The 24832-nt window shown below is 38.6% G+C and overlaps 1 protein-coding gene across 1 annotated transcript in view; it reads right to left on the reverse strand.

The window, feature by feature from the left end:
- The window catches only part of B3glct (beta 3-glucosyltransferase), a 114193-nt gene that overhangs the window by 33049 nt on the left and 56312 nt on the right, over window positions 1-24832 (reverse strand). The window contains exons 8-12 of the mRNA XM_013515733.1: window positions 20050-20113; window positions 14271-14390; window positions 12042-12111; window positions 3286-3399; window positions 1081-1180 (exon numbers count right to left, since the gene is read on the reverse strand). Coding sequence (XP_013371187.1) covers window positions 1081-1180; window positions 3286-3399; window positions 12042-12111; window positions 14271-14390; window positions 20050-20113 — 468 coding nt within the window. The remainder of the gene's footprint in view (window positions 1-1080; window positions 1181-3285; window positions 3400-12041; window positions 12112-14270; window positions 14391-20049; window positions 20114-24832) is intronic.

The raw sequence follows: 24832 nt of genomic DNA on the forward strand, positions 1-24832 counted from the left end.
TATAATATACAATATATATTGGGATGCTACTTGAAATCATCCTGAAGTTCAGTGATGTTCTGTTCATTTTCTAAAATTTTTTATATTTGTCTTTCACTTTGGATAGTTATTACTACAGTATCTTGAAGTTCACTGCCATTTCTTCTATAATGTCTAACTTACTGTTTATCCCATTTAGTAGGCTTTATATCTCAAATAACTTTGCAGCTCTTATCTATAGACTATAAAAAGTTAAAAGGTGCTTTTGGATTTATTTATACCTTTCATGTCTCTTTTTTGATTGTGTGGAATAGTTATGGTAACTAACAATAACAGTTTAATAAGTATTACTTCTCATACTGTAATCATTCTGAAACAATTCATGTCAAATTATTTTTCTCTCCACATGATTTTCCTACAGTCTTGCATGCCTGGTAACTTTTGATCCAATGAATCACAGATATTCTAGCCTAGATAGTGGGAAAACATACCCAGCCCTTTGTCAGTGTCAATAAACATTTCCTATAAGGGGTTGAGGATTTAGCTCAGCAGCACAGCGCCTGCCTGGCAAGCGCAAGGTCATGTGTTCGATTCCCGGTACCAGAAAAAAAACAAAAAAAAACCATTTCCTATAATCCTTCTGGTGGTTCTTTCCCCAGGCTTGAGTAATTTCCACATACAGACATGCTGATCAGTACTGAATACTGAAGCGCACCCTCCCTTTCAAGTACTTTCTTTCTGAGAAGCTCTCTTCTCTCTAGTCCTAGGTTGTGCAAACTCTAGCAGCCTTGGCCTCCTGAGACCCTCAGCTCCATGTCTTCAACTCCAGGAGCCTGCAGGTTCTGCTTGTGTGCATCTGAGCAGTGGCTTGGAACTCTTTTAGGGCACACAGCTTAACAGTCATCTGCTTCACATCACTCTAATGTTCAGTATCTTAACAACCTTTACTTCATACTTCTTGTCCCTTTGGGGGTTGTTTCAGAGGGGAGGTCAGTCCCGTCCCTATTCGTCCATCTTGGCCACAGCAGAGTACCTACCACAGTTTTCAAATGTGATGATACACAAACGTTAAAGTCACTTAGCGTGAGAAGGACTCCTTACCTTATTAATGTATCGTCATCCACAATGACTAGCCATGTCACTTTGTCCCGGCTGTGATTCAAAAATCTTTCCAAAATGGCAAATGTTTTTCCACAATGACCTATGACCATTAAGAAGAAAACGTATGATACATTTAATTTTCTCTAAAATACACACAATTCATTTTTTTTAATTTTCTAAGTGTTATGAGGTTGAATCTTGACCACCTTAATAATCTGAAATTTTCCTAGAAGTCAGCCTTCTTTAATTTCTAATCTTCACAGACATAATGAATAGGTAGGAACTTGATGTCTAAGCCATGGGGAAATGGAGACTGTAGGGACTGGAGAAATTGTGCAAGGCCACACAAATACCTGGAGGTAGAGACGGAACCAGCTTCTGTCTAGACAAACAGGAAGGTCACCAGTCTCACAGCATCTCCAGGAGCCTTCTCTTTTGGAGATGTGATTATGAAAGAACAGTTGGGACTCTGCACTATGACCATGGAGAAGTGAAGGCGCGAAAGTGAAGACTATACCTTGATTCATGTATTTTGTGAATATGTGCAACTAAATTTTTAACATGTCAGATACAGAGGCAGGTAGGAAGAGAGGCATTAAAGATACAGTACTAGGTAAGACAGAGTCACAGTCCTTCAGACATCAACAGATAAACTGTAATGGTTTCATGGTAAATGCTCTCCCCCCGCCAAAAAAGTAAAACATTGAGGAGAAATATTCAAGTTGATAAATAGGATTATGTCCCTCATTTCAACTAAGTATTTGGTGACCTGGTATAACACAAATTCATATTAATTAATTAATATTAAACCACTCAATTTCACTTTTATTTACTCTTGATTTTGTGTGTGTGTGTCACGTGGTACTAAGGATTGAACCCAGTGCCTTTGCAATGAGCTACATCCTCAGCTCTTGTTTACTTTTGCTTTTGGGATCAAAAAGAACACAAATACACGCAAAATGTGGTCAAACTAGAAATACACGAAAAAATCAAATAAAGAATGAGTAAATAGATGAATACTTAGTAAAGCAGCCTACACTGAAGTTTTAGAAAAGCAAGGTTAACTAGAAAAAATTCAGCCTAAAAAAGTTTTTGCAAAAAAAGAGTGGTCTCTATAATATGTTTAAACTTGCCAGAAGAATCTGTAATTATAGAAAAGGAATTTCTGATTCTACCATGAACTTTATTTGCTAAGGAATTATGAGTGACAATGTTATAAAACAATCAAAATAAACTTCTATAAAACAAAATAGTCAGTTTACTACTCATATTATTTTTTTAAAAATTTGTAAAAGGGTGTGGGGAACCAAGAAAAAAACATTGTGGCAATAATGCTGAGTAAGCACTAAGACAAATAATGAGGTGGTCAAATTTCTAGTTTCATTTATTTTCAATTAAAAAATATTTCACCATGCATGGTGATGCAGGCCTCTAATTTCAGCTACCTGAGAAACTGGGGCTGAAGGACTGCACATTTGAGGCTAGCTTGGGCAACTCAGTGAGACTGTCTCAAAAATAAAATGAAAAAAGGGACTGGATATGCAGCTAAGTCGTTGAGCACACCTAGGTTAATCCCCAGTACCACAAACAGGGAAAAACATGTTGTTAACTAGCAAACCTGCCATCAAAGAAAAAAGTAGGTGTACTTCCAACAACATACTAACGAAAAGATTAACACAGATGACACAGCTTACTCTGTTTTTTTTTTTTTTTTTTTGGTTTTTCTCTGGTACCGGGAACTGAACTCACGACCTTGCGCTTGCCAGGCAGGCGCTTTGCCGCTGAGCTAAATCCCCAGCCCCGACACAGCTTACTCTGTACATAGCAGTACAGCAATGGGGTCAGGTGCTACTCAGAGATGCGTAAGAAACGTGAACCAGACCATAACATTTAGGAGACTCAATACGGGAAGATGACAAGTTACTCTGCGAATCCAATTATGGCCATGATACACTATGAAGATAAGAAAAACCTGTTCTTTGACTCCACAGCAATACAAATGACTAAAAATGTACAACTCTTTCTGCTACAAAGTCTATAATGTTAAGAATCACTCCACACCTGCAGGGAAAGATGCTGGGCAAAGGAAGAAGAAAAAAAAAACGACAGGCAAAAATTACAGCGCTACATATTTCATTTTATTCTAATTAGTTGTGTTTACAGGATGAGGGTTTTTAGTAAGAGGAGGAAGAACGAAGGACTCACCTCTGTCTGTGTTAGGAATTCCCAAATCCACAGTAGGGATGGCACTATCTGCATAGTCACTGTAGTACTCCACGACACTCGCCTGTCCCTCCCAGGTCTGCTTTACAATGGGTACTGAAAAGACAGAGGCGGAGATCATTGATACAGTAGTACAGGAGGCTTGAAAACTCGAAATGACAGCATAGTGGGCTGTAAGGGAAGCAGGCACTACACTTCAGGTGTCCCAAGACCTGCAGCTTGCTTTCACCTGCGAGAAACGGCAGCATTGTCCGCTGATGACAGCACTTGGCCAAAACTCTCTCCCTGAAGCATTTTTTAAATGGCGTAGAGTCAATTTCTCATTTCTGGCGATAAATACAGTTATTCCATACAACAAATTTTCTAGTCTGTTTATAACGTTCCTTTTCAATGAATTCATCTTCCTCTTTTCCCTATTGGTTGTTCCATTTTATCTACCCATAAATGCATTTTTTAAACATGTTTTTGTCGGGTGGGTGTTGCAGTTGGGATCCGAAATGTCCCCCAAAAGGCTCCTTTCGTTGAAGGCTTGGTGGCCGGCTGCTGGGCTCTCTCGCCCTCTCTGCTCTGTGGCTGTCCTGAGGATAGCAGCCTTCCCCGCCACACACTCCCTCAGGATACTGGGCAGCATCACAGGCCTGAGTCCATGGACCTGGCAGACCTCAGACTACGATCCCAAATGACTCTTTCTTCAAGTTGCTTTTCTCAAGCATGTGGTCACAGTGAGGAAAAGGTGACTAACACAATGGCAACTGAAATACCTCTGCAGAGCGGAATGGTGGGTGTGATTGTGGCTGAGACGTGTATGATCCCTCTCAGAGCGGAGGACCTTTCCCAACAGTACGTGCTGCTGCCCAGGGACTTTAACTAGGGTTCCCAAATCTATAGCAAGCGTGGCCTCACCACAGATCATCCATGATGCATATCATGACTGATATTAATGGTATATATTTGAAAAATGTGGAAGAAATAAAATTGAGATTCACTGTAGACTTTAAAACTATCAGCAACAGATAAAATTTTTTTAAATTGTTTGGTAGTAGGGACTGAACGCAAGGTCTCTGCACTGAGCTACACCCACAGCCCTTTCATTGTCACTGTTGGGGGTTCTTTTTGTCTTTTTGAGACAGGGTCTCGTTATGCAGTTCAAGCTGGCCTTGAACTCACTTTGTAGCCCAGGCTGGCTTCAAACTCCCAGTGATCCTCCTGCCTCAGCCTCCTGAGTGCTGGGATTACAGGTATAAGCCACCATGCCCAGCCTAATAATGGATAAATTCTTGAAAACAAAAGGTATTTCAGGTTTAGATGCTCAACAGACACAGAGTTTGCATACCTGATATACAGACAGCTCCCACTTGGTGTTAATTCATATGTCAAATATCCAGGTAATTGTTTTCTTCTGTCTGTACATGTTTTAAAATTACTATCTGTGCACCTGTTTTAAAAGGAGTTTCTGTTGTTGTTCTAATAGAGAAGACTGCATTCAGATTTTAGACCCTATTAATTTAAAAATCTTAACACTGATGAACCAAATCTTCACGAAACTTTGTGAGATTTTATTAGATTGTGTATTTTCCTTGATTCCAACCCAAGTTAAAATAAATTATATGCAAAAACTGTCACTGCAATGTGAAATCTAAATATTTAGCTGGGTAAATCAGCAAACTCAAGCACCCAGCTCAGATACCTTTAACTCATATGCAAAAGTGCATTGTTTTATAATCCACTATTTATCAACCTTTAAGAAAAACAATTATGAATTCTGAACACGGGTAACATCATTACCAAATTATCCACTGAGTATTTTTATATTTTCAAAGATCATTTTCTATTAACATAAAAGGCAGACAGTTATGAAGGCTTCTTCCTGTCAAAATGGTCCAAGATGCACTAAGAGAGGACAGATGTGGAGGAGGACAAGAAAAAAGGAAAACTTCTTCGAAAACCTCACTCTGTTCTACTCCCAAATCGCAGCTCTACAAAAATCTTCACCCTGGAGCTGCAGTTGCAGTTTGTTTTCCACATAACAAGCAAGAGGACTTATCCCGGAAAGGCTCCCTGCAGCTTGTGGCGACTAAAAGTTCACATTCTTGGGTAAAACATCCATTGCATAATGCCGGAACAAGCGGCAAGAAAGGTCAGGAACCTGCCTCAGTTCCCAGCGTGGGTCCTTAGCCTGTGTAAATCCTACTTTCAATTTCCTCAGCCTTTAGCCTTGTCCTTCTAGTCTAATAGCTTTATTAAACAGCACAGGTGCTTTATCCTTAATTATCTACTTTAAATAACATTAAAACCTAATCAGTGTGAGCTAGCTCTCTGCTATACCTAACTAGTTGACTTCAGGCTTATTTTGAAATAGAAATTTCTCCAAAGGTAAGCTTTTCTGTATGATTTATTCCCAGTGTCTGGCACAGTGCCTAGGATACAGTAGATGCTCAATGAATACTTGAATGAGGACTGAATTCTGTCAGAGTCACATTTACAGGTGTAGGACTATTTTTGGAAAGTAATTTAAAAATTTTTATTCATACTGGTAATTAATCCTTGGGTATAAAACCGGTACCATCATTAACAATCACTTAAAATTAGTGCAAACATTTAATATGGTAAGATACTATGATCCTAAAGTACCTAATACATTAAATAGTTTGTATCAGTCTCTCATTAGTGTAACTCCCATGCTTTTATTGTAACTTCTAGCTGTAAAGGATTTGAAGGTAAAGGCTTTTAAAATAGCAAGTTAAGGTTTTATCTCCAATGAGGGTTCATGCTAAATTGAACTTTTAAAATACTGGCCTATGTTATCAGCACAGTCTGAATTCTAAAAGGAGTTCATTGTATTATTTACAAACTATTTCACATTATATTAAGGTGCTGCATCCCTCAAAAAATTAAACCATCTACTTCTAGAGAGTTACATGATATCTCATTTTCAATAGAGAGATGCATGCTTTCTACCACATAATAAAAAAATAGTGCCTTTTTCAAGAAAGTCTGGCATAGGGTAACAAAATTGGAGCAAAGTAAAAGTTTTACTATAAAAAACCCAGCTGTGCCAATGGCATTAATCTTTATTAGAGCTTTCTAGATTTAAGTAAGAGCTGGGTCTCACTAGGAGGTGAAGAAACATACTTTTTTACCCCTGGTGAATTTACTTGCAAAACTGTGTAGTGTTATGGATGAAAATAGACTGACACTTGGACATCCTATAAAAGTTCAATCAATCAAATGTACCACACGAAGCTGAATAGCTATTTTGAAGAGTCTGCTATTTTCGACTGGCAAATGGACCTTTTGTCTCTCTGTGTGTGTTAAGTAACCACAACATAAAACCCTGATTGTCCTTCTCATCTCAGCAGGGCACTAGGGACACACATTTGTACTCTAATTCCTAATTTTAAAGACTGAATTGTACCTAAGATGGAAAAGCATCCCTCCTCGCTGATCTAAGAGTTTGAAGCAATCTGGAGCATCATTAGCTATTCAGCGGTGAGGGAAAGAACCGAGCCAGGCCACACCTGACCCCCTCCACTCTTCAATAATTAATCTAATCACTTCATCTGACTAGAGTGTGCCTTCCATCTGTCTGCATCTTAATGCAAGCCTCACCTTTTAAACAAGCAGATTGTGCCCAGGTATATGAAGCCTCTTTCATCAAAAAGAACCCCAGCCACCAAACGCTCCTTCTAATAAATTTGTTCCAATTTGCCTCTTCCAGACAAGATCACAGCAGTAAAGACAGAAAAAAGGCTCTGTCTCTTTTTAACTTGAATAAGGTATTTACTTTTAAAAGCTCAGGAAGCTGTGAAAAAGAGCTAACGGCTGAGCAAACAGCAATCTGACCTCTTTAATTAGAGGGAGACTAAAGCAGGAGAGCGATTCACAGCCCAGTATTTGATGAGCACACACAAGCTGCATGAGGCGTGCGCTGGAGCCGCACGGCAGAGCGATGCCAAGGACAGGCCTAAGGTTTTCTGACAGCTCGTGTCAAACAACGACAAACCCATAACCCAAGAGGAGGTCATCAAACCGCAAATTAAAACTCCAGAGATCTTTTCCATGCTCTGCCTGATTCATCATCATACATAATAGTTTTAAAGTTTCTTGAAAATCCTCCTGAACACTTGCCCCTCCGAGGACACTACTATTTCAATGGTGTCAAAATGTTTTGCTCTACCAAAAAAATAGCATGTTTTTGCTAGCCATGTTCTAAGAATGCTCTGATTCAGTGACAAGGAGCCTCTTTTAGAGACAAAACCGCAACCCCGGGGCTGGGGATTTAGCTCAGAGGCAAAAAGTGCCTGCCTGGCAAGCGCAAGGTTGTGAGTTCGGTTCCCGGTACCGGAGAAAAACCAAAAAAAAAAAAAAAAAAAAAAACCCGCAACCCCAAACCTACCTACTTATCACAAAATGCCAACGCTGCAATTAAACCTGAATACTGAGGTTTCAGTTTACAAACCACAACTCATATATTAACAGTTGTCATTTTAAAAGAAAAATGACATGTGTGCTGCAGGTTCACCACCACTGCTCTAGTTCATGTATATCAGAATCCAGGCAAATGTAGCTATGTAGATATTTCACAGTGAGGCCAAACAACGTATCATATTTAAGATGTGTTTTTAAAATTTTGGAGGTTGGTTTTATGATCAATTTGTCCAAGAGAGTATTAAAAAGAATTTAACACACATTTGCCCTTTCTGTGTCTCTCTTTCATCCTCATCAGCGAGGTGATCAACATTAATAAAACTCTTCCCACAAATGCAACCCCTTCTCCATTGTTCAAATGCAGTTTTTCATCTATGTTTTTTCCTTCACTGCCTCTAAACTTTTGTTCCTTCAAGTATTTCTACCACAGAGCACACAGAGAACACGAAAAGAAAAAGGTGACCCAGCGCAGGTATCCTGGTTGACTGTAGCAGTAATTTGCTTGGACAGGGTGGCAGTCTAAATTCCCAGCCCAGCGTGTCTTGTAGATCGCATGTGGGCTTCAATTCCTTGTAATACTCACTGCTGGTGAAAATGAAAGCCTACTTCCACAGCTTCCGGCCAAGGCCAAGCTGACCTTGAGCACAGCAGGGAATCAACATAAATATCAAAGACAATTTATACAGTGTTGGGTTCATCAAACATCCAAGGAAATTACAGTATAGTTGTGCTGTGGCAGAAACAACATGGGGATTCCGAAGCTGGAAACTCAAGTCTTGCCTCCCCACTCAGCAGGCCACAAGGACTTGGGCCAGCAGTGCATCCTTCCACACTCAGCTTTGAGTAACTGTCACATCACAAGGAACTGTCAACATGCAATTTAATATGGGTTACTGTATATGTAAAAAACACACCGGAACATTTTTTAAAATTAGCAGTAAGAACCACTTATGGTGGCATTGACATTGTCACTGGTAGGATTACTGGATCATTCTTTGGGCCACACACTGGGTAGACCAGACTTCTAAATAAGAAGAGGCACAGCCCAGTGCTTCACCGCCACGGAGCAAAATAGGAAACAGGGGCCCTAAGATGGTGCTGCCTTAAGCCGTCTCTTCGAACCCACACATCTCAATTTAAAAACGGTTGCCACAGAAACCCAGCTAGGAAAGCAAGAGTCACAATACCCGTTAGGGCTCATGCGAACTCTAAATCCAAATTAACCTCAGTGAATCAATACGTTTGACCTTGGGAAGTTCGTTTTTAACACTCTTAACGGCTTTTTAAGATTCTTTAACTTTCAAAGCAATTTGAATCAAAATTTACATATAAAAGCCTTTCCGTAGCTAAAAGATTATTTCACTCATATAAAATAAAATCAGAAAACCAAATTATCCAATATTGCTAAATTAAAATGAACAAACTTATACTTTTGTAGGTTATAAAAAATACAACAGGGAGGGTCCCTAATTTCACTGCTTCACAGTCACCTGAAAAATGTGTTTCAAAGGGGAAAATGCCACTGCTACCAAGCCAGCCTCACCACTACAACAGAGGCTGCTTTGGTTAGAAACACTTGACTCTTTCCTTTCCTAGATGTCCAGTGGGTGGCAAAGAGCAAGGTTAAAGCGTGGCATCTCTGCCTTCATTGCACATTTGTCTCCTCTGCTACCTGAAACTTTGGGTCAGGTTCCTGCTCAACTCTGCATGTGGATGTGTTCCACTAACGCCAGGAATCCTCCCTTTCCAAAGCTGAAGAGAGCAAGATAAGAGTAACTAAATCACTTCCCAGATCTGCAGGGACATCTTAAGCAACAGACTGTAAATTGCCAATTTTTACATCTTTTTCCAAACCACCAGGGTGGTACCCAGAAGTCACTGTCCTGTTCTTGACTAGGCATGCTTCTTGCCCCACTTTGTTCTTCCCCTACATAAAACCTAGAGCTATTGCCAATATACTGAAGTCAAGGTTGAGAATGCTGGTTGTTATGGTTTGTGTCTAGCTGTCCCCCCGCAAAACCTCATGCAATTATGGGATTGAGCTTCTAGAGTTTGTAACTGATTCATGGTCCAATGTTGGGATGATGGGTGTGAGTTCTACACCCACCCTGGGGCAGGGAGCCTGCATACAGTATGAGGGAGGGAAAGAACCTTGCTCTCTCTCTCTTCCTCTTTCGTTCTTGTTGCTTTTGGTATCTTCTGCCACCATCAGTGTAGCCCCTGTGCCATGCCACCCTGCCTTGCAGTCAACTGATTATGGATGAAAACCTCCACAAACTGTGGAAGCTAAATAAGCCTTTCCTTCCTGAATTTTGATCATCAGGTATTTTGTCTCAGCCACAAGAGAAAAGTAACTAAGATACTGGTCTGCCTGCTCCTTTCTACTGTGGCCACATTGGATAGATTTCTTTCCTGCTTTCAGAATCACTTGTTTCCTCTTTGGTCAGCTGGGTCAAGTGGCAAGCCTCATCTGTTGGGACACCCCCCACCAAGTCAGCCACTGGCCTAAGACTACAGAATACTACCAGCACCATTTTTAACATTAGTATTACAAAAATAGTCAGTATTCCAGGTCAGGTTCAAGATCGATCAAATCAACTCAAATACTTCTGCTTGCTACAAACCAAAACAAAATCGAAGACGGCCTAGTTCATTTCTCGAACACTTTTTTTTATGAAAGGTATTTATCCTCAGGGCCTACTGACACATGCCTGTAATTCCAGCACTCTAGGAGGCAGAGGCAGGAGGATTACAAGTTTGAGCCCAGAATGGGCAACTTAGCAATTTAGCAAGACTCTTGTCTCAATACAAAAAATAAAAATAGGGTTGAGGATGGTTCAATCCCTAGTACCAACAAAAAAAAAAAAAAAAAGAAAAGAAAAAGATATGTATCAAAATTATTCCACAAAGCCCTTCTAGACTATGAAGAAAGGAAAATGATATTGAGTTTAAGATAAATTTATGATGAATAAAAATATTTTTAAAAATTTTTCTTAGTACATGTTCGTATTTCTGCGGCACCTGGAACATATGCCTAACACATCTTAATTCTTTTCTCTTCCCCTTCATCTCATGGTTCCTTTTCTAAAAGATCTATCTTCCTATTTCCTACTGATAAATGAAACTCTTACTTAAATTGCTGAACAGATCCCTACTAGTATTTTAGATCTTTCTGTATAATGACTGTATATATTTATGTAGTCAGATTTAGTAGGATTTGAAGTTTGACAGAACTATTTCTGGCAAACATGCATGTGTATGGTTAACATACATTTAGGATATTGCTGATTAGAGATAGATTTTAATTCATGTTGATAACTTAAGCAATACTATAATCCAAAACCATAAAACTTTTTATTCAGGAAACATCTTCCCTTTTAAAATATAATTTGTGTGCATTATGTTATCCCATAAAGTAGATAAATGTATTTTCCCCATCACACCAATCCCATAAAAATGACAGCTGGTTTAGAAATCTCTCCTACATAAATATCACACCCCTGGTTCATATTGTCAGCATTTTCCTGGAAAAAATTAAAATATATGCTCAAATTAGAAAATCAAAAGGATTGCCTAATTTTCAGTATCAGAAAAGTGCTGTCTGGTGTGAGGTTGAAGAAGAGAGAAATTCTGTCTATTTATATTTAGGATGGACTTTAAAAAAAAAAGCAAAAACAAAACATGACCACTATACCTCGAAGAATTTTGTAATGACACCAACAATAAATCAAAACAACATTCACCTGCATGCTAGGTTTCTTTGGAAAAGGTCACTGTCTCTAAAGTGGCTTTTTCCTTTTTCCCCAATGTGTCTTCTCCCAAGCAAATATGTGTCTTTATTGAAAAGTACCAACAGGGGTATTTGAAATAAATATTTTTTAAAAAGGAATAGCCTTCAAAAATACATTCCTTGCTGACATTCTGCTATCTTGCCATTTCCTTAGATTCTCCACAGAGTTCAGAGCATGGACACAGTGGGACATTGTTTTACAAACGCCCCGTGAGGCACATATTGTTGCCAAGATTGTCACAGCCGAGATTTCTCATTTTTTAAAAACTCTGCTCTAAACAGTATTTAGAAGAGTTTTGGACACTTGTATTTCAATACAAAACTGTCCCTCCTAATTGATCCTAACTGATCTTGGCGAATAAAGTGGTGAGAAGAGTGAAACTGATTAAATAACAACTTTCATGATAGCATGTTATTCCATTATTTCCTCTCTTGCTTATATTTCTAACTGGCTTGTACTTTATGGCAAAGACAGCTTGGATTTTTAAAGCTCAATAAAAATGAATACCCTAAAACATACTTCTGTCACCATGAAATTTCTTGCACGTTTTTACTGCAACAAAAATATCTTCTTTCTTCACTGGTTTTCCCTAAAAAGCAAGAAAAAAATGCATGTATTTATGAGTGAACATTTTCTTAACTTTATGCCCACATTAGATCTTACAAACTCTAGAATTCAAATTAACCGATGTCAGGGATATCAAACTTATTTGGTAAGCTAAGGTTTTAGGGAAACAAAAAAAACCTGTAAGCTGCTAGTATAATTGCTGGACCTGTTTCCTAGCTCAGCAGATTATAGATGGTGAATCACGGTAACAAATCTCTTAAATTTTCTGAAAATAGGAAGAATAACCATCATGAGGGTGCTATGATTACTACAATTTATTAAGCACATAGTAGGTGGCCAAAACGTTAGGTGACTTTCCATTTCTTTTCCTAGCTAGTGAAGATTTTGACAAAGGGAAAGAAGTAGGGGGATGATTTAGCGTAAAAATAAGAAATGACTCACTTTTCTGGGCCCAGCTTTACTTTGATGTCGAAAGCTATTTTTATGACCCCCTTTTTGGCTATCCAAGTGTAGGTCAAGGATGTTCTGTCCTCTGCCAAAAGTAAGATTACTTCAGACACCTGGGGAAAGGGTCATGCAGATGAAAGCAGCACCCGGAGGGATTTCTCTACAGTACACCCCCAGGCCTTCAATTGCTTGACAGGGTGGGGGTGGGGGTTGTTTTGCCCCCTTTTATTACCTGTCTTAGACCTACAAAAACAACCAGTCCTGACTCCTCCATCACTTGGAGCTGGTTCGAAGTGACACCTAACCCCAGCTCTGTTCTCTTGCTCAAGGCCCGAGGAAGAGCATTGATAGCGGGCTGGCATTATGCCTAGAAAGACTGGTGTCCTCCTTAGAAACTGCAAACAGTACCAGTTCCCTCCACTGCCACACTGTGGAGCGTATGTGTGTGTGTGTGTGTGTGTGTGTGTGTGTTGTTCAAGATGGCACACACAGCCTTTGGAGTGACTGACTTGAGAACAACCCACACTGTTTGAGGTTGGTGAATTTATTTTCCCTTCATGGGAAACAGCTGTCAACAACCTAGTGGGTTTCAGGGTCTTCAGGCTCATCCTGAGGACTGGACCACAATCCTGCCAGAACCAGTAACTGCTCTCTTAAAGTTCCGGCAAGTTTCAGGTGAGATCAAAAGCAGCGTCAAAAAAACAAAAACAAAACAAAAAAAAAAAACAAAAGCAGCGTCACCTGCTGAGATGGTAAAGGTAATGCACCTCTGACAAAGACTTGGGTATCCCTGAAAATGACTAAAACGGCCTTTCTAGGAAACAATAAAAATTCCAATCAACATATGCTCTACCATCAACAAAGAAAAATAACCCTGGCACACCACTGTGAAAGGGCCGAGAAGGTGTCAGGCACAAACTTCTCTGCCCTCCCTCCCAGCTGTGTGGTGCTTCAAGAAGCATCTCATTTAACAATGGCCACTGCTGTGGGAGTTGTTTTCGGCAGAGTCATTCTTCTTTCCCCTTCCGTTTGCTCAGCATTCTCAATTTTAAAGCTGCACCCAAATGAGTTAAGTTGATAACTGCTACATAATTCTTTCTTTAGATTCACAGAAGCCAGAATATTTGGTGACTTTAAAATAACATCAGAATGTGTCCTGTACCTCCTTATTCCTTACTCCTGTGCATCAACTAACATAAAGCCTACAAATTACTGTGCAATTTAACTTGCAGAAAAAAATATGTCTAAAGAAGTATGGAATGAGCCCCAGGTCAGCATCCATTACAGAAAAAGAGACAGAGCCCTGGATGATGAAGATCCTGCTCAGTCCTTAGCTTTCCTGCCCGCTGCCCTCTAGTTCTCCTTTCCTTCCCTATTAAAAACCTTCTGTGCCCTGAACTCCCTGAGCGGAGGAAAAGCTTTCCCACATTCTGAGGATGCCAGCTCTTGAATAAACTTGATTTCCTTCCCACCACTACTCAGCTCCCAGGTCCTGGCTTTCCACTGGAGGTAGCCAGGCTGTGCTTCCCTCTCCTTTCATATGGAAGATGGGTATCAACACCACTTTCCTATCAGATTATCACTAGATGCAAGACCTGGGGTTCTGGTGCGCCTAGGACAAAGGTTGTTTGTTCGTTTGTTTTTAGTATGTAAAGTACTAGGACAATGTAATGGATGGCATGCCAATTTTTCCTTTGGTTTGCAAGGCAATGAACTTTTTCTTTGGTTACTTACACAAAGGGGCAGAAAGGAATGGAATGTGGTAGCACAGTGGGAGTCCATAATTTCTGTACAAAACTCAGGCACCGGGGTAAGGGGGGGTCCTCCACCTTTGTCCCAGATGTAGAGGGCAATCTAGCAAAATGAGAGAACAGCATGAGGAAGGACCACAGCCAACACCACCAGTATACAAATTCAAAAAGTATCTCAAGGGAAAGCATAAAACACCTTCCAGAAGGAGTGCTAGTTGAATCACATCAATCTTCAATATTTAACCGGATCTTTAAACTTAAATATGGTAATGTCATGTATGCTAAAAAATCAACCTGATCTTTTATTGGCAATAAACAGCTGATCGTGAATTAATATTCTGATCTCCAAAAACTTCCAAAATCATGACAAGCAATTTCAGAGAAGAACATATTCTAACACACTGCAGAGACAGATGTGAGGAACAGTATCAGAGCTCTAGTTTCCTGCAGTCCCGTAGTTACATACCCTGAAAGGCAGATCTGCTGAAAACACGAAAAATGTTAAATAACATGTCTTTAAATTTGTTTTAAATGTACTGCTAAATTAACCCAAAAGTACTGCAGCTGTGAGGGCAAAACCGTAAAAAGGAGAACCTGAGGGAAGAGGCACCCAAGGTGGTTACGCCAGGAGGTGTCCGCTGACCTTTGAAAACAGAGTTTCTGATGAGAGCGAACAGAATGAGGCCTTGAGGTCCCAAAATAAGGCAAAATAATCGCCCACATAAAGCTGGCTCTTTGGAGCTACATGAAGGGCAAAATAATCTCTAAATCTCTTCTTAGAGTCTATAACCTAAAGCTAGGTCTCCCTGGTTTGTGAGGCATAAGAACATGTCAAATGCGGTAAAGTATCCCTAAATCAGTACAGTACAATCTGCTAGCAGCAAGCAAACACTAACACTGAGAAACCGAAAGCCTTAATGGAAGCCACAGAGAACTGTCAGGAAAACAATAGCGTGAGAAAAATCACAGGAATTCTACAAAAATTATAAAAAAATGAGATGAGGAACAAGAGCAAGCAGGCACAACTTAATCAGACCCATAAGGCGTCAGGTGTCAGAATTATCAAACACACACTATAAAATTACTATGTTAAACATATTTGTTTTGTTGTTCTTTTCTGGTACGGGGAATTGAACTCACAACCTCACGCTTGCCAGGCAGGCGCTGTGCCGCTGAGCTAAATCCCAGCCCCAGTACTTTTATAAAAGAAAAACTTTAAAACATGAGCAAATATTAAAGAGATTGTATGATGCAAGAAGGTAAATTTGAAAAGTGAATACAACCCTTGAAATAAAGAATAAATAACATGGAAATATAATGGTTAGGATAAACAGCATATTATATAAGCTGAATAAAAAAAAGGAACTAAAAAATAAAGCCCCTCAAATTATCTAAAAGGTAACACAGTGAGAAATCAAATTGGGACATGTAAGAGAAAAATGCATCCCTCTAGGATACAACTGAAGTTCCTTAAAGAGATAGACAACAGGGATGATAAAATAGCTCAAAAACAATTGCTGAGACTTTTCAAAAAATTGCTTACCGATGTTATTATATAAGGGACCAACGAATGCTAAGTAGGATTGCAGAAGAGTTCACATTTAGATATATCATACAATACTGTAGAACACCAAAGTCACAGACTATTAAAAGCAGACAGAAAATGACAGATTCCCTAAAAGGAACCGCATTAGTCTAAGGACTGATTTCCTAACAATACAGCAGTCCCCACAATGCCTTGGAATCATATCACTGTGTTGAGCGAGAATGACTGACAATTAAGAATTGTACACATGATGTAACTATGAAATGAATATTTTTAAAAGAAAAAAAAAGGGAGAATATGAGACTCTCAAGAATGTATTTCAGGAAGAACTAAAATGATCCCAAGAAGATTTAAACAATCAAATAGAATAGTACACCAAAGATGCTGACAAATACATGGTAAAGGCAGTGCAAAGTTTAACTAGTTAAAGTAAAGAAAGTAGCCAATGGGAGAGGGTAAAACTACTGGACAATAATACAATAGGAGTTAGGAGTGAGATAACAGAGGTAAGCTACTCTAAAGTCCTTCAGTCCTCTGGGCATTAACTGGAGAATGCCCATTCTTAACCACTGTTACGTTAAGAAGGCATGTTAAAATATTTTAAATAGGGGCTGGGGATTTAGCTCAGTGGCACAGTGCCTGCCTGGTAAGTGCAAGGTTGTGAGTTCGATTCCTGATACCGGAAGAAAACCAAAACAAAACAAAACAAAAATTTTAAATAACCCATAAAGAAAGATTCAGTTTCCAAAAATAGTAAAGGAAGAAAAAAATGGACTAAAACGAAAAAGAGAAATGAAAGCAAGAAATTTTTAAAAGGAAAACAGAAAAGGAAGGGGTGGATAAAGTGATAGAAATCAATCCAAATATAGTAGTAATCATAATTGATGTAAAATATAAATGCGTTATGTGATTTCAAGATCATGATGGTCAAACCAAGAAGGGAAAAAAGCATATCCTCTTTAAAAAAGAAGACACATCTAAAAATAAAGAAGCAAAAAGTTCAAAAGATGAAAGATTATGAAGTCAAAAAAATCTAGTGCACAAATGTTTTATGCCAATAAAAACAGACCATTACTACAGATGACAGATCCCCTAAGGAGATGTAACAATTCTAAACTAGCATGGTGCATTAAATAGCCTCGGAGTACAAAGAGCAAGAGCTGACAGTCCACGAGGGGTAACTGTCAAATCTATCATTAGTATGGAAAATTTCTACATTGCTCCCTTAGTAAATGATAAATCAACCTCGCCAAAAAAGAAGCAACAGTGAACAAAAGGAAAAAGGAAGGAGAGAACATATCCGACCAGTACAATGAACACATTCTTTAATCAGACTGATGAGAAAGACTACTACGGCCCCACATCGGAGAATGCACACCCTTTTCTCTGTGTGAAAACTGATCATGAGTTACGCCATCAAGTAAGCCTAAAAATGTATGAGATAACTGATTGAGACTACAAAAATACTACGTCAGAAATCAGTAACAAAAACTACAGTAACAAATAACAAATATACTGGGTCACAAAAAGTGTCATGTACGTCACAGAAGCAATGTAAACATTATATACAGTAAACATGTACTAATAAAAAAAGAAAAAAAAATTTAAAAGCCTCTGCCTTAAAGAAACCCTTGCAGATGACCTTCATATCACACATCAAAATACCCACAGAAACCATGCTCGTAACAGCGAAAAGACGGGAGCCACTCAGAAGCCCACTGAAAGGAAAAATAAAATGAATGAATTTTGGCACAGTCACATATGGTAAGAGATCATGAACAGTAACTGTATAAGTGCAAATAAGTTAACCGGAGCTGCAGGTGCTAACACAGATCAATCTCTAAAATCAGAATAATTCACGGTGCAATTCTATTTCTATGAAGTCCAAAAAGGTGCAAAACTACATGTTATTCAGAAATACGTTCATGTGTCTTCAAAGATAAGAAAAGTAAGGGAGACAGAGAACTGAAGAGTGATTGCTTTGGGTTTCTTTCTTTTAAACTATGACCCACTGTCTAAATAATACATTTTTCTTTGTAACCAAATATACTTAGGTATGGTATTACAGTGTCTGTGTTATTATATCTAACTTAATATTACTGTAGTTAATATAGCAATCATTTGAAATTTTTTTAAACTTACATTATGGCCTATTTCATGCTAAGTTTTCATAAACAGAGAACAGAGTATATAGTCTCTAACTAGAGGGTACAACATTTTCTCCATATCTCTGACCAAATGGCATCACCACTGAGAAGAAACATATACGTGACCTCAAAGCAACTGGTAATAATTTCTCTCTTAAACCAAGTAGGCTGCACAGGCATTTTGTTAAATGATTTTATCTTTCACATATGTTAGAACATTTCATAGAATCTCAAGCCGAAGTATCTATTCCAGAACTGACTCTTCATTAAATATTTCTAGTGTAGTTTTCAACAAGTCATTCTTTGCTTTTTGTAGAACAGAATACTAAGTATATTTGTCCTCAAACAATCTGTTTTGTTTGAAAACACCCAAGAAGTGAAAAAGTCTTGTGTGTGCACTTTTCATTCATGGAAGGCTGCCCAAGGAATGAACTGAGTAACAGGTCAAGAGTCCCCTCAATGCAATGAGATAAATATTCCTGCAGAGGGAAAAGCAAGACTTTTCAGATAGTCAGACATGCTCATGAACTACTAACCCTAAAAGGGACCCTACTTACTGGTGATTTGGAGTGATTAGTAGCAATGACATCTGTCATCTGTTCCAAGATAACTGGTCACAGATAACCAAGAAAGGCAATGGAACCATGGATGCCAGGGGCCCAGCATGGTACACCATAGCTGCATGCTTGGTACCAACTGGCTCAGTTCGGCTCTAGAGAGCCAAGCACAGGCACACAACAAAGTCAGATGCCTTATTCTGTTCAGATTACTGCAACAAAATACCATATGTGGGGTAGCTTACAAGGAATACTAAGTTACTCCTCACAGATCTGGAGGACTGGAAGTCCAAGATCAAGGTGGTGGTAGATCCATATCCAGTAAGCATCTGCCTCATGATCCCGATGTGGTATCCCTCTTCTGTGTCCTCACATGGTGGGAAGAGGGAACAGTTCTCTGGGGTCTGTTTTATCAGGGCACTAATCCCCTTATTAGGCCTCCAACCTCATGACCTAATCATTTCCCAAAGCCCACTGCATTAAGAATCCTGCTTAAACTTGTTTTTGGGGGAATGCACACAAGCATCCCGTCTACAGCAGCACATGTATAGCCAAAGCACCAAGTTAAGACCAGAGATACATTTAATGGCATTTTTGCATGTTTTCTGAAATCTACTTCTGGACCCACCTACCTACTTTAAAAAGAAAGAATCATGAATCATGAGATTCAATATTTTTCACTGCTTCTTCTCCACCTACACTAAAGGGGGAAATTAAAATTTTAAATAAAAGCCTGCCAAGAAAGCCTGCTCAGGATGTCTGCCAAGACTAAGCGGACATGTCCACGTCGGGACAAGCCTGATAACAGAACATTCCGTCCTTTGTGTAAGCTTGTCTAACAGATGGCCTAAAAATGTAACTTGAAATATTCCTCTGTGTAACCCTTGTCTTTGTTGCCTTTGTATAACTGACAGCCTTGCAATGTAACTTAAAATGTAAGAGGACATTTATTCCTTTGTATAACCCATGCTTTGAATAACTGATGGCCTTGTGATGTAACCGGAAACGTTTAAACTCCCTTAGCAACCCAAGATGTCACCCAACCCTCCAGTCATACTACACCAAGTCTGCCTTTGTACCTCCTCCCTTCCTCTCCCTATAAAGGCCCAAGACCCCACCGGGTTGGACGGACTCTTTGGGAGAGATCCCAGTCAAGACCACCAGTGTAATAAGCTGCCTCATGAACTTCCTCGGTGCTATTTTTTCCTGTATTTGGTCTCATTCCTGTAACAACATAATTAAAATTAGCTTAAAATTGAAGGACCTAACTCACCAGAGTGCTGTGAAATTACCTCAGTAGGGAAAACAAAGGTGTGGGTCGGGAATACACACTCTTAGGAAATACAAAACATCTTTTATATCAAAAGACATAAATTGTTTCTAGTGTCATGAGGCTTAATTAAACTGAGGACCTTGAGCATGGTAGGCAAGTGTCCCACCACTGAGTGACACCTCCCGAGCAAGATCAATTCCTCATTACTAAGACTTTTAATCAAACAAGCCATGACATACCTCATGTTTTAAGTCTATTGTAAAGTCGGATTTCAAGGATTCACTCTTCAACCTCTCGGAGAGCCTAAAAAATAGAAACAGTTGATTTTTTTAACCAGAGAAAGTATCAAGCAAGAATAATATATTCCTGAAACTATCTAATATTTGAAAGCAGATACAAATATAAATTTTAAGATAAAAGTAAGAGCTTCATTTCCTTGATGGAAAGGAATGAGAAAATACAATGGTTTACGGACTCGGACATGAATGCAAAACTTGCTGCAGACACAGCATTCATTATTTCAACATCTGCTCAACAACATGCAATCCAATCCAATCCAATCCAGAGTCTTGTGGAAAAACCCATGAACTTTGTCGACCATAATAACCCTTACATTTAATAAGGTCAGAGCGAGTTAAAAGAAAAAGTGTCCATGATAGAGAAGCGAAAGTTACTACTTTTAATAATCTTACTGAATTGTTAGGTTGTGGTATCTTTAGGGGGAAAAAAGCATATTGATTTGGGGAACAACACTTATTTTTACTGAAGACTTTTTTCTTAAAAAAAAAAAAAAAAAACAAAAAAAAAAAAAACAAAAAACCTCTATGGCTCCTTTCCCAGAGAAGCAAGCCTCAAAATCCTGACTGGCCGTGAGAACCGAGCTCCCCTCGTTGTCCGCCATCTTAGTACTTGCTTTCTCTACTGAGCACAATCCTCCCCACTGGACGGCTGCCTGGTGTGTCTGTAGCCAACCTTTACTCAGCAACACTTTCCAGCTCAAGACCAAATCCAAGGCACCTCCCCTGGGAAGCTTTTTCAGACTTGCCCTCTAGAATGAAAACTTCCTTTGCTCCCTGAATATAAGCGCAACCTATTACAGACATTGAAATCTGTCTGTACATACCCCTCTCTGTGCTACATTCTCTTTGTAAAAGCAGCACTGCTCCCTGGTCCTCACTGGACGAACTGAGCACTACGAACTCCTTCGGTGAAGGAAGGCTATATATTCTTTCATTCTAGCTGACTGAGGCAGAATTACGTATTTATCAAAACATCACTTAAATACCACACTGGTCTATATTTGTTACAGAACTCAACACTGGGTCCTTAGCTTCAATTACCAATCCCCTAATATATATTTTTAACTACAAAGAAAATAGTGATTTTAAAAGGAAGACTCATATTAAGTTTCAAAGTTTTTACTGAAAAATAAATAAAAATAAATTTTAAAAAAAGGGGCTGGGTGGGAGGGGAAAAAAAGTTTTTTTACTGAGTTTTTAATTATACCTTATTCTGATTGGGACATGAAAAATTTCTCTAACAATTCACTTCTTATACACTAGAATTATAAGTACCAAGGATGCATATAAAGGAGGTAGGCATAGGAAATGTTGGTTAACAGATATAAAAATACACTTAGCAGGATTAAGTTCTATTTTTCTATAGCACAGTAAGGTCACTAGGGTTAATAATAATTCATTGTATATTCAAGGTAGCTAAAAGAAAAACTACCCTGATGTAATCATTACGCCTTAAGCATATTATCACAATATCACATAAATATCATACTATTGATGTATACTGATGTATATTGATGTATAATCAATTAAAATTTTTAAAAATATTCTTCTGATTACAGGAAAGACAAATGAGGCAGATGCAGATTATAGATTATGTTTAGTCATAAAGCATTTGCCTCATAGTTGATCGGGATACATTAGCAGCAGGAAGCAACAGAAGAAGGCCCATGTAGTATCTGTCACAATCCAGTTCCATATCGGCCCACAGACCTGGCAGAATGAGCGCGTGAGATTCACAGAGAAAGTACATTCTCAGATATACTCCTGATATATATTAAGAGGAAAAAAAACCTGCTGTGGCAAATGGAATCCAATCCAACTTGAAGTCTGCACAGTTGGAATCAGTTTTTGTAAGTCAACTTTATCAAGGTAACTCTAGAATTTAGACTCATAGCATGTGCCTTCAAAATCTGATCAGACCATGAAGTATTCATCTCATTCAGACTCCACAGACAGAAAATATCATACCTGGGCTGACTGCCACAGGCAAAGGGCACAGAGATGATCAGAATCAGAGATGATCAAGTGGTGTGTGACACCTACTATTGAGGACTATGCTTTCACACACCCCTTCTTTTATTTTTTTTCCCGGTACTGGAGATCAAACTCACGACCTTGATCTTGCCAGGCAGGTGCTGTGCCACTGAGCTAAATCCCCAGCCCCACACACACCCCTTCTATAAACACCTTTGACTTTTTACCTTAAATATGAGCTGTTTTTTTAAAACAAGCATATTAAGTTTCCTTTTCATTCAGTTCTTGAAAAGTTTTCTTTCAGGAAAAACTCAGGGTGAGGCATAGGGAGTAAAAACTACTTATGGAATTTCTTTGAGATAGCAATGGATGGAAGAACCAACCAATATACACACTGGTATTTTAAAGTAGCTACCTCTTGCAGCCCAGGGAGCCCACAACAACCCAGTTGCAGTTAGCCCAAAGACACAAATGTTCTGTTGAAAAGTCAGCTTCAAGTGCAACTTCACACCTAGGCCAGTTACCTTGAAAACACATCCAGGTCCTAAGTATTCATCTCAGATGCCCTTTTATAGGCATCTTTGAATTTTATGGGTCTGAGATTTTTCAGTTCTTTATATGTTCTAAATGGAAGTTCTTTGTCTGACAGACAGTTGGCTAAAATTTTATCCCACTCTGTGGGTTGTCTTTTCACTCTGTTGGTGCTTTCTTTTGATGTGTAAAAGCTTTTTAATAAGATGAGATCCCAGTTGTTGATGCTTTGAGCTATGGCAAATAAATGTACAAAAAAATGTTCAACATCATTGGTCATTCAAGAGATGCAAATTAAAACAAGAGAGATTCCATCTCACCCGAAAAAGAATGGCTGTCATCAAGAAATCAACCAATAACAAATGCTGAAGGAGCTGTGGGGAAAAAGGAACACTTCTCCATTGTTGGTGGAGTGTAGACTGGTGCAACCACTGTGGAAATCAGTATGGAGATTCCTCAGAAAGTTAGGATTAGAGGTCTCAACTGACTCAGCTATTCCCCTTCTGGGTATCTTCCCGGAAAAATTAAAAACATCATACTATAATGATATATGCGCCCATGTTTATAGCAGCACAATTTGTAATAGCTAACTCTTGGAAACAACCCAAATGCTCATCAACTGAGAAATAGATAAAAAAGATGTGGTCTTTTTATACACTGGAGTACCACTCAGTCATAAAGAAGGGGAGACTTGTATAGGTACATGGATGCAACTTGAGACCATACTCATAAGTGAAATAAATCTGAATCACACATAAACATCATATAGTCTCTCTGCTTGTAAGAAATTGAAACAGTAAATAAGGTCTAAAATGCACAATACATATTGTGAAATGGGAAGAAATTGTTTAAAAGGAAAAGGGAATTAGGATAGGAGAAAGGGGAAAGGAAGGAAGGCAAAAGGAGAAAAATGCAAGTTAGCTAAGTATAGCTAAGTATAGCTAAGTATAGCTAAGCTTAGTGTCTCTGAGTTCACTGAAAAGGAAGGTTTGTGCTAACATCGATTGGACAGTATCTTGTACTTTGAGTAACTACTTTGAAGATTACAATATGAAGTATATCAACTATTGTTATTCTCACATTGTTTTGTTATGAAATTCTGTTTTACCTTTTTATCCATTAAAAAAAAAAATGTGCAGGTCCTAAGGTGGCACAGGAGGTTCACCTAAGTTAAAAGGCAGTCGGTGGGGACTGGGAATTTATCTCAGAGGCACAGCGCCTGCCCGGCAAGTGCAAGGTCGTGAGTTTGATCCCTGGTACCAGAAAAAAAAAAAAGGCAATCTCTAATAGTGGCACATACTTTTCATTTTCCTATGCATCAATCAATATATCATAGTTTTTTTCAAATGTGCATTTTAGTAACCAGCAATGCCAAAAACCAATGAAGACCACAAATTCCAGTTACTCAGGTAACACATTTCCCCACAACATTTGGTACTCAGTTATCCTTTAGAAGCTGCTAAGCCATATCTGCTAAGCCATATCTCCAGTAACACAATTCTAATGACATAACCAGCTAAACTGGGGTGGACAGAAGATCTTGTGCCCCTTCAAATCGGTAACAGGAAAATTTTCAAGCTCACTTTTCTAGTCCCACCCATGAATCAATGAACAGAGCAAGACAACAAAGGAAAACCAGCAGTTTTCTGTAATTACACACATTTGAAGAAATCATCTTATTGGAAATTAATTAGAGTTTCTCCATAGATGCAAGCTTTCTGTAAAATAATGCAGACAGATCACCAGGGAATGTTAGGTAATCATGTGAGTCTTTTGCTGGAAATGCTTTTTTTAGAGAAAAAAATAAAATTTTCAAACAAGATAATAGGAAGATAACAATGGTTAATACATTGTATATTGTTATCTTTAAATTAGAGCAGAGTACAAGATACTGGCATTTAATTGTGCAAACAATATGAGCACTTTTCTTTTGAAACTTTTCAGTGAACTAAGAGAAATTAGTAGTATAACTATCTTAACTAATATATATATACAGATATATATACTTTTTTTTGCTTTTCCCTTTCTTGTTTTCACCATTCCCCTATCTCAGTTTCTCCTTACTTTTGAAGGTTCTTCCCATTTTACAATATCTATTATACATTTAAAATCCTATTTACTCTTTCAGCTTCTCACACTAGGGAGACAATACAATGTTTACATATGTGTGTCTGATTTATTTCACTTATGAGTATGGTCTCGAGTTGCATCCACTTAT

This window comes from Chinchilla lanigera, unplaced genomic scaffold (genome assembly GCF_000276665.1).
Source record: "Chinchilla lanigera isolate Chin_1 unplaced genomic scaffold, ChiLan1.0 scaffold00030, whole genome shotgun sequence".
Classification (NCBI taxonomy): Eukaryota; Metazoa; Chordata; class Mammalia; order Rodentia; family Chinchillidae; genus Chinchilla; species Chinchilla lanigera.